This window comes from Colobus angolensis, unplaced genomic scaffold (genome assembly GCF_000951035.1).
Source record: "Colobus angolensis palliatus isolate OR3802 unplaced genomic scaffold, Cang.pa_1.0 Scaffold27, whole genome shotgun sequence".
Lineage (NCBI taxonomy): Eukaryota > Metazoa > Chordata > Mammalia > Primates > Cercopithecidae > Colobus > Colobus angolensis.
The window spans coordinates 1,117,445-1,128,395 of NW_012115932.1; the positions used below are offsets into that span (position 1 = coordinate 1,117,445).

Genomic DNA, 10,951 nt, shown 5'->3' on the forward strand with positions numbered 1-10,951 from the left:
TTTTGTATTTTTTTTAGTAGAGACGGGGTTTCACCATGTTAGCCAGGATGGTCTCGATCTCCTGACCTCGTGATCCGCCCGTCTCAACCTCCCAAAGTGCTGGGATTACAGGCTTGAGCCACCGCGCCCGGCTGACAAACGCTTTTCAAAGGAAAGGGAGAAAGCTCCTGTGGCAGTCAAGGCCCTTTTCATTGTCTGTAGTGGGTAGGGGCACCAGAGTTCAAAGTCTGTCCACAGATTTATAACCTCAGTTGCCAATTTTTCTATTCCCCCTTCCAGGACTGTCTGACCCTGAGGACTGATTCAAGTAAACCAAATGCACAGTCGATTAATTAGTAAACCAGAACTCTGTATGCATTAACTGGCAAAAGAATATTCACGGCTTGAGAACAAATCGGGGCCTTTTATTTACTGAGCATCTCTCTTGTACTAGACTCTCTTTCTGAAATGGGGAGCCCTTTCTGGGGTCAAATAGAACAGAGTAAGAACAAATAAAGAGAATACAAACAGACTCAAACACAGGCTCAGGATTTTTTGTTGTTGTTGTTTTTTACACAAGAGATATTTCTAGCTAACTGTGGCAGTCTCAGCAACTCTCCCTTGGCTCCCAAGCTGTTCCTGCCAGTGAAATCAGGATGAGTCACCGAGAATCAGGGTTCCCTCTCCTTCGTGTTTAAAACACACATTGGCAAACTGCTTCTCCAATTCATCTTTTTCCTAGATTTCTTTCAGTTCGTAGTTGTCATGACAAGTACACTCATGGTCCACATTTATTACAGACTCCTGCCTTGGTGTTTCCTGATTTCCTTCCCTTCATGGGTTCACTTAAAGGTCACCCTCTTCCTGGGGGCCTCCAGGGAGGGGGCTTCCGGGGGAGGTCAGGCAGGTGCCTCCCAGCCACCCTGTAAAATGGCTCCTTGGGGAAACCTCCCACTGGGGAGCTGATCCCATGAGTCCCCTGCGGATCTCTCAGAGTCAGAAGCCTTTTTTTAGCTTTGTTCACAGATTTGGAGACCTTACTTTAACCTCCGATTTTAACATTTACCTTACTTTGCAGATAGCTTTCAGGACCTCTATCCCTACATGTTTTGACTCATAACGTGTGTAATAATGTGTTTGACATCTAGCCTGTCTAGCCAGTTGCTTATTAGATGTGCAGTAGCCAGAACCCAGATGAAAGGCCAGTTTACATTATTAATAGAGGTCATTTGTAACTGCCAAAGAAGCACTTCTAGAGGAAATAATTATCTGAAATCATGGGCAAGTTTTAAACGTAACATATGCTCATTGTAGCACATTCAACTGTACAGAAGTATTTAAAGTCAAGAGTGACAATCCCACTCACTTCTCCAAGCCCATCTGTTCCCACAACTCATGTTAGTCCTTCTAAAATATGCTTTACACGTACACACATCACACATACTTTCATCTGTGCGATTGTACATTGTCAATGTTTTAAAGTAGAATTGTAGTATACATTCGTTTCTGCAATTTACTCTGTTTACAACTTAACCAATAGAACTAGACTACTGGGCCAAGTGTGAGCTTTGACACTCACTGGCTGCCTCTCTGAACCTTAGTTTCTTCATCTGTAAAATGGGGACAGTAATGGCATCTACCTCACGGGATGGAATGGAGTCAATACATATCAAGTGCTTAGAACAGGGCCTTATGCTTTACTACCCACACTCAGAAAGCATAAGCTAGTAGTAGTTATAGTAGAAGCAGTAGTACTACTAGTAGTATCACATCAGTCTTTTCAATGGCTATCCAGCATTCATGACGTGGGTAAATCATAATTTTAAAAATTAATCCGCTACTGATTGTGCCTGGATTTTACTTAACACCAGGAAGACTTACCGTGAAACTTCCCTGCTGTTGCATTCAGGATCATCAAGTTTGTGCCCTGCTCTGAACAAGACCAGTTCTGGTGAATTCATTCCAGATGCAGCCAGCTTCAGAGTTTGGGAATCTCTGGTGGGAGGTGGCAGATGGGCTCTAAGATGTGGATAGAACGTGTATGTGCCCTTCCATTTCCAGCAAATCGCCATCGCTCGCGAGGGTGACCTTCTGACCAAGGAGCGGCTGTGCTGTGGCCTGTCCATGTTCGAGGTCATCCTGACCCGCATTCGGAGCTACCTGCAGGACCCCATCTGGCGGGGCCCGCCGCCCACCAATGGCGTCATGCACGTCGATGAGTGTGTGGAGTTCCACCGGCTGTGGAGCGCCATGCAGTTCGTCTACTGCATCCCTGTGGGAACCAACGAGTTCACAGCTGAGTGAGTACCCGTTAAAGAGAGCAGGGTTACCCCCAATCTGCCTGTGCTCCTGCAGGTCATGGGGCTGCCAGAGTTCAGCCAGAAACGTGGGCAGGGGGTAGGGGTGGTTGGCCAACTACTTTGTTGAGTGTGTTGAGCTGACTGCATGGGCAAGAAAGAGCCCAGTAAGGGTTTGATAGTAAGACCCTCACTGCCTGCCTCACCCCCACTACACTGTACTACTAGACAATGAGGAGCCTTTAGGAGTCCTTAGAGCAGACAGCAGAGCTAGTTTTTTTTTTTTTTTGAGGCGGAGTCTTGCTTCGTCGCCCGGACTGGAGTGCAGTGGCCGGATCTCAGCTCACTGCAAGCTCCACCTCCCGGGTTTACGCCATTCTCCTGCCTCAGCCTCCGGAGTAGCTGGGACTACAGGCGCCCGCCACCTCGCCCGGCTAGTTTTTTTGTATTTTTTAGTAGAGACGGGGTTTCACCATGTTAGCCAGGATGGTCTCGATCTCCTGACCTCGTGATCTGCCCATCTCGGCCTCCCAAAGTGCTGGGATTACAGGCTTGAGCCACCGCGCCCGGCCAGAGCTAGTTCTTACTGCACTCACCCAGCTACTTATCGAGGACAGAGTGGAAAGGCAGACAAGGCCTCCCCTCCAGCAGCCAAGAGCTCTAGGAAAAAGGTGTGGGGAGAGGAGGCTTCCCCAAGAAAGTGGTGAAGCTGTCTCAGAGTAGCTGGCCTGCAGGCTTCCAGTGCAGTGATGGGGAACTGGGGACATCTGCCCGGGTTGGGCTGCTGCTTGAGAACAAGAGACAGCTGAAGGATGACTCTACTGCCATCCAAATTGCCCAGGTCTCTTGAGAGTTGGGGGCCTGCAATCAGAGCTTTGTCAGAACCAAAAGGACTCAGCCTCGACCCCAGCAGCATCTGCCCACCATGGCCTTTCCCTTCCCTCTCAGCCTGCTTCTGGCCAGTTGGCCTCCTGGTTTGAAATGGCCCCTCACCCCCTGGGTGTTCCTTCAGCTCCTTTAGAGTCAAGACAGATTCTCCTTTGACCTGCACAGAGTAATCAGCCACATACATCTCAAGGGCTGGGTGGATTTTTCCTTGCAAATTCAGAGCTTCTTAAGAGCTGGGTTTTTTTGTTTTGTTTTTTAATGTTAGTGATGCAAAGAGGCTGACACCTCTTTGTGGTTGGAAGGACTTATGACATAACTACCATCACTGCAACTAATGAACCCACCCTCACAGCTTCCTTTGTACCTATTTTGTAGATTAAGAGACTTGGCCCAAAGACAGGCCTGCTTAGTAGCTGTACTCCTGGCCCAAGATGAGGCTCCCTCCCTCCCTGCCCTCCTCCGCCACCTCTCTCTCCAGCTGCTTCCTCCCCCTGCTCCTAGGCAGTGTTTCGGCGATGGCTTGAACTGGGCTGGTTGCTCTATCATCGTCCTGCTGGGCCAGCAGCGTCGCTTCGACCTGTTCGACTTCTGTTACCACCTGCTAAAAGTGCAGAGGCAGGACGGGAAGGATGAAATCATTAAGAATGTGGTAAGCAGGCTGGTGGCTGAGGCCTGGGAGGTGGGGCTGGGCTGACAACCAGGCGTTCACCAGAAAAGCAGAGGAGGAGCTGCTTGTGAAGGCCAGCTCCCCACACGGCAAGTACAAAGATACTACAGGCCGGGGACCTGCTTAGAGGAAGCCATGAGTCACCCACTCATCACCTACTGCCATGAATCAGTTCACCCCGAAGGGCAGGGCTGGGCTCCAGACCGGGAGTGCATCTCCCCTGTCCCAATCAGACTCTGCTACCAGTTTCTCACTGGTACAAATATTCACCAAATACCAGAGTTGTGTGGGCGCCTGGATAGGATAGGTACTGGCATGGGGTGAGCTAGGCTGCTGTGGGAAGGGAGAAAAGGACCCTTAAACCAGGCTGCGGGCAGAAAAAGCTTCCCAGGAGAGGGAGGCTGTGTCTGGGCTGAGTCCAGAATGGCCCTCAGCAAAGAACCAAGCAGCAAAGGTGGTATGGGGCAGGGAGGATGCTCCAGACAGACCAACAGTGACAGCAGAGGCACTGAGGCATGAAGGCAGATTGAAGGGTGGGTCTCGGGGACCCAGTGAGAGGAGAGAGAGGTAGGAGCCACCTCACAAAGGGCTTTTAAAAAATACACATAAAATAGTTTCAATGGTAATTTTCAGTATATGATTCAGTGGCATGAAGTACACTTAATTATTGTACAACCATTCCCACCATCCCTCTCCAGAGATTTTTCATTTTCCCTAACTGAAACTCTGGGCCCATTAAAAAATAACCCCCCATCTTCTCCCTAGCCCCTGGTAACCATCATTCTACTTTCTCTATGCATTCGACTACTCTAGATACCTCTATAAATAGAATCATACAGTATTTGTCTTTTCGTGACTGGCTTATTTTAGTTAGCATATCCTCAAGGTTCATCCATGTTGTAGTGTGTGTTCAAATTTCCATCCTTTTTATGGCTGTATAATATTTCATTGTGTATATAGACCATGTTATGTTTGTCCACTCAGGTTGCTGTCACCTTTTGGCTATTTTTGAAAATGGTTAATTTTGGCTACTATGAAACATGGGTGTACAAATAACTCTACAAATTTCTGCTTTCCATTCTTTTGAGTATATACCCAGAAGTGGAATTGCTGGATCGTATGGTAATTCTATGTTTAATTTTTTTAGAAACTGCCATTCTGTTTTCCATAGTGTCTGCTCAATTTTACATTCCCACTAGCAGTACACAAGAGTTCCAATTTCTCCACATCCTCATCAGCACTTACTCTTTAATAGTCATCCTGATGGGTGAAAAAGTTATCTTGTTATGGTTTTGATTTGAATTTCCCTAATGGCTGTCAATGCTGAGTGCTGTATTCATGTGTTATTGGCCATTTGTGTATCTTCTGTGGAAAAATGCCTATTCAAGTCCTTTGTCCATTTTTTTAATTGAAGTCATTTTTGTTGAGTTCAAGTTCTTTACATATTCTAGATACTACTTATCAGATCTGATTCGTGATTATTTTCTATTTTATGGGTTGCCTTTTCATTCTGATGGTATCTCTTTGATGCACGAAAGTTTTCAATGCAACCCTTTGCCTTTGCTTTTGATGTCATATCCCAAGATATTATTGCCAAATCCAATATCATAAAAATTTTCCCCTGTGTTCTAAGAATTTCAGTTTTAACTCTCATGGTTAGGTCTCTGATCCATTCTGAGTTAATTTTTTGTATATGGTATAAGGTAAGGGTCCAGTGTTATTTTTCATGTGGGTATCCATTTTTCCCCGCACCTTTTGTTGAAAAGGCTGTTTCTCCCATCGAACAGTCTTGGCACCCTTGTTGAAAATCATTTGATCATATGTGTAGTAGTGTATTTCTGGGCTCTCTATTCTGTTTTATTCATCTGTATGTCTACCTTTATGCCAGTGCCACACTATTGATTATTGTAGCTCTGTAGGTTGCTTTAAAACTTGGAGAGAGTTTTTATGGGTCCAGTTAACACTTGATTGTCAGATCCAGGGGATTCCATAAAAGGACTTTAAGAAGGTGACATGATCACTGATGCAGGGGACACTGTACCTCACTGACTTCTCCTGTTACTCCCTCTTTCCACCCGCACCTTTGTCCTGCCCTAACTTGAACATCCCCTTCCTTCTGTAGCCCCTGAAGAAAATGGCCGACCGGATCAGGAAGTACCAGATCTTGAACAATGAGGTTTTTGCCATCCTGAACAAGTACATGAAGTCTGTGGAGACAGACAGTTCCACTGTGGAGCATGTGCGCTGCTTCCAGCCGCCTATCCACCAGTCCTTGGCCACCACTTGTTAAGCAGTAGGTCCTGCAGACCCTTTTCTGGAGGAGGAAGAGAAGTAGGAGAGAGAAAGCCACAGCCAGCCTGCCACAGGATCCAACTGGACAACGTGTGGGATGGACCTGGAAACAAGCACCTCCCCAAACACATCACCACTCCCTAGGGCGGGGCCTGTGCATGCTCTCCCATGACATCTCCATGCTGGTTTCTTCATAGCATAAATGAAAAAAAAAAAAAGGAAACAGGGCAGTGTGTGCTTTTTCTTTTCTCCCTGCTGAACTATATTAAGAACTCCTAGTTTCACCCTTTCTCCATCCCATCGTCCCGCCCGTCTGTGGTTGCTTCCCAAGACTTCCTTCTCCTTCCAAGATGGACACCTCCTACCCAGTGCCCATGTGTGACCCCAGGACTCAAGTCTCAGACTGTGAACACAGATGTGGCCATGCCCAGAGATGCCAGCCTGGCCAGAAGGGCATGCCTCAGCTTACTACTTCATCTCTCCTGGTTCTCTCCATGCAGTACCCTGGGTGGCAACTTCTCCCACTCTGGGTACCAGGGATTCTACCACATAGGCTTCCCAAAGCCCCATTCCAACTCCCTTCTCTCAGGGAAGTCCTAGAGAGAGGTCCAAAAAGCATTCACAGCTGTATCACACTCCATGCAGGTGGGGTAGGAGACTGGTCAGGCCTGCTGTGGGGAAGCGGTATGTACGAACACAGCCAGAAATGTCCTAGTCCAAACAGGATGCTTTCAGGCCATCTCAGCTGCTTAATGGTGAGATGGTTCCCTTATTCCTACGGGAAAGGCTTAGTATTGGGCCACATAGGGGAAGCAGCTTTGAACAAATCAGTCATAGCACTGCCTACAGCATTAGCCAGTGACCAAATTATGGGCCACTTCTTGGCACAGAAATGCTTATCAAGGAACATTTCCACAAGAAATAAAATATTAAGGGGTTATTTCCACAGAGGCCCAAAAAGTCTTAGAAACACAGAGGTGAGGAGGAGTATTAATAATTGTCAATGAGCTTTTAATACCAAGATATGCCCCCTGCCCCCAAAGAAGAGTCTTCTTTTAGGGAATCAGAACTTCCATTGTCCTAGAAGCTGAAAGATTCTTAGAACATTTTAGCTTTTACTCTCAACTTGCTGTTCTCTTTACATTCCTTAAGTTAGACTTTGGGGTGTGACTTCTCTCCCAGGGGTAACATTTACTTCCATTTTCTAGACCAAACCAAAAGTCTTCTGCAAAATCTCCTACCGAGTGTGATGAGACCATTGAGAAAGATAAAAGCCTTTAGGATATAAATTTCTTGTTACAGAGCATGTCATTGTCAAAGCAAATCTGTGGCCCTGAGGTTTTAAGAACATCAAATGTGACATTTGATATTTCTCCAACCCAGGGAAGTAAGATGGTTAGAAATGGTTGCCTTAATCAAATGGTCCCATTTTTAACCCCAAAAGAAGTGCCCACAGCAAGAGGTTTGCGTGATGCACTTACGTCCTCCAGTGACGAAAGGTGGGGCCACATGAAAGGCCCCTTAGGTCAGATCCTGAGAGTAGCACATTTGAGTGCAGATTCCTGGACCCCACCTCAAACCTACTAATTCTGGATCTCTGGGAATAGGGCCAGGAAATCTGCCCTTTCTACAAGCTACCCAAGTTATTCTGTTGCACATCAATGTTTGGGAACCACTGCTGTAAAGGAATCATTCTGGTCACCTTGAGCTTTGAGCTACCACTAAGCCATGAAAGAAAATACATACAGGGAAGAGAGAAGGGAGGAGATTCCAAGTAGAAACTGGCAGATCCTCCTCTCTGGGAGGTACCACCTTCTATTCTGATTTCTGACTTTGCCTTCTTGATGACCACAGATATGTTCCAGAGGCAAAAGAGAGACATTACCCCACATGGCAGAGAACATGCTTTCAAAACATATAAAATGTCAAAGTTCCAGATCCTTCTACATCTTTAGTCCTGTCTGAGGTTGGTAGCTGGCTCTCTGTAGCTGATAGATGGCTAGAGTTTCATCCAAATCCCTGACCACGACTTCATGGAGATTTGACTTATCTATTTGATAAGATTTCTATTTCAATAACCCACCTCTCTCACCCCACATTTATATCCCTAAATTTGACCCTCTGGGCCAAGTCATATTACCTTCAGGAGACTGAGGTCTCAGTAGATTGAGGTCTTCCCTTTCAGCAGAAAGATTTATTTCCCTGGCTTGCCAGTGGCACTGATTTCCTAACACCCAATGAGTTTAATATTCTTTCCTCCCTGGCATTACTGCCCAAGCCTCTTTTGATTTTTTATTTTGTGTGTGTCTAATGACCAGGAAAAAAATAAAGCTTAGGTTTTAAAAAGTTTTAAAAAAAATCTGTTTCAGAAACTGTCAAATGTACCATATTTGTATTAAGAATTGTTGGGAATTTTTGTACAATGAATTTACATTTATTTATGGTGACATATTTACACTTGTGATCAAATAATGATGTTAAATTCTTAAATCATATTTGCTATGCAGCTGAAGATGATATTTTGATTTGTATTTTGGGGGTACCTGTGTTGAGTTGATAAACATTTCCATCTTCATTAAAACTGCTTCCAAACTAGTAAAACCAGCAACTTGGTCTTGATTCCTGGTCCTATTCTAATCCTCATTGACCTGTAGAAGGCCATAATAAAACTAATTACTAAGCAAACAACCTAAAAGAGAATGAAAGAAAAATATAGGTTACTGCACACTAAACTAACGGCTTTGCTTGCTTTCCCACGTGGGGAATTACATCTTTACAAATTGAGCCTCACATTTCACATAGCACCAGCTTTCCTAAAGGTCCTCCACTAAGGTGAGTCCTAGGGCTATTTCCTCTTCTGTCAAGTTGGACAAGATGATCTTTTCTCGCTCTGATATCCTGATTCTAGGTAATTTCCCACTGGTGCACTTTGAGAGGTCTACTTCACACAACATCTTCCTCAACCTATGTCATCACCTCATAAAATTGCCATCACAACGAGTCATATTTGAGCTAGTGTAGTGGGAATACTGTTAGTCTTGAGATACTCAGTGAAAAAAGGGTTCCAAAGAAGATAAATTTGGGAAACACTTCATGCTCTTTTCCCCATGAAGATCTGAAAGACTCTGAGGAGTCCTGCAGAACCTTATCAGTCTGGATTAACAACCTATCTCCTAGATGGTTTTATTAGTCTGTTTTCACACTACTGATAAACACATATCCAAGACTAGGAAGAAAGAGGTTTAATTGTACTTACAGTTGGACATGGCTGGGGAGGCCTCAGAATCATGGCAGGAGGGGAAAGGCACTTCTTATATGGCAGCAGCAAGAGAAAAACAAGGAAGAAGCTAAAGCAGAAACCCCTAATAAACCCATCAGATCTCATGAGACTTATTCACTATCATGAGAATAACAGAGGAAAGATGGGTTCTCCCTATGATTCAGTCACCTCCCCCTGGGTCCCTCCCACAACACATGAGAATTCTGGGAAATACAAGTTGAGATTTGGGTGGGGACACAGCCAAGCCATATCCTTCTGCCCCTCGCCCCTCCAAATCTCATATCCCCACCTTTCAAAACAAATCATGCCTTCCCAACAGTCCCCTAAAGTCTTAATTCATTTCAGCATTAACCCAAAAGTCCACAGTCCAAAGTCACATCTGAGACAAGGCAAGTCCCTTCTGCCTACAAGCCTGTAAAATCAAAAGCAAGCTAGTTACTTCCTAAATACAATGGGGGTACAGGTATTGGGTAAATACAGCCATTCCAAATGGCAGAAACTGGCCAAAACAAAGGGGTTACAGGCCCCACACAAGTCCAAAATCCAGCAGGGTGGTCAAATTTTAAAAATCCAAAATGATCTCCTTTGACTCCAGGTCCCACATCCTGGTCACACCAATGCAAGAGATGGGATCCCTGGTCTTGGGCAGCTCCACCCCTGTGGCTTTGCAGGGTACAGCCTCCCTCCTGGCTGCTTTCATGGGCTGACATAGAATGTCTGCAGCTTTTCCATGTGCACAGTGCAAGCTGCTGGTGGATCTACCATTCTGGTGTCTGGAGGATGGTGGATCTCTTCTCACAGCTCCACTAGGCAGTACCCCAGTAGGAACTCAGTGTGGCAGCTCCAACCCATTTCCCCTCTGCATTGCCCTAGCAGAGGCTCCATGAGGGCCCCGTTCCTGCAGCAAACTTTTGCGTGGGCATCCAAGAGTTTCCACGTATCTTCTGAAATCTAGGTGGAAGTTACCAAACCTCAGTTCTTGACTTCTGTGCACCCACAGGCTCAACAGCATGTGGAAGCTATCAAGGCTTGGGGCTTCCACCCTCTGAAGCCACAGCCAAGCTCTACACTGGCCCCTTTCAGCCATGGCTGGAGCAGCTGAGACACAGGGCACCAAGTCCCTAGATGGCACTCACAACATGCGGACCCTGGGCCAGGCCCACAAAACCACTTTTTCCTCCTGGGCCTCCAAGCCTGTGATGGGAGGGGCTGCTGTGAAGGTCTCTGACATGGCCTGGAGACATTTTCCTCATGGTCTTGGGGATTAACATTAGGCTCCTTGCTACTTATGCAAATTGCTGCAGCTGGCTTAAATTTCTCCTCAAAAAATGGACTTTTCTACTGCTTTGTGAGGCTGCAAATTTTCTGAACTTTTATGCTGTTTCCCTTTTAAAATGGAATGCTTTCAACAGCACCCAAGGTACCTTTTGAATGCTTGCTGCTTAGAAATTTCTTCTACCAGATATCCTAAATTGTCTCTCTCAAGTTTGAAGTTCCAAAAATCTCTAGGGCAGGGCAAAAATGCCATCAGTCTCTTTGCTAAAACAT

General features: G+C 45.8%; 1 protein-coding gene across 3 annotated transcripts in view; it reads left to right on the top strand.

Annotated features, from left to right (window-relative positions):
* Positions 1–8,731, top strand: part of CYFIP2 (cytoplasmic FMR1 interacting protein 2) — a 131,938-nt gene extending 123,207 nt beyond the window's left edge. For all 3 annotated transcript variants that reach the window (XM_011947677.1, XM_011947678.1, XM_011947679.1), the window contains 3 exons: positions 2,041–2,279; positions 3,666–3,813; positions 5,954–8,731. In XM_011947677.1, the coding sequence (XP_011803067.1) occupies positions 2,041–2,279; positions 3,666–3,813; positions 5,954–6,121 (555 nt within the window). In that variant the 3' untranslated portion in view covers positions 6,122–8,731. The remainder of the gene's footprint in view (positions 1–2,040; positions 2,280–3,665; positions 3,814–5,953) is intronic.
* The last annotated feature ends 2,220 nt before the right edge of the window (positions 8,732–10,951 follow it).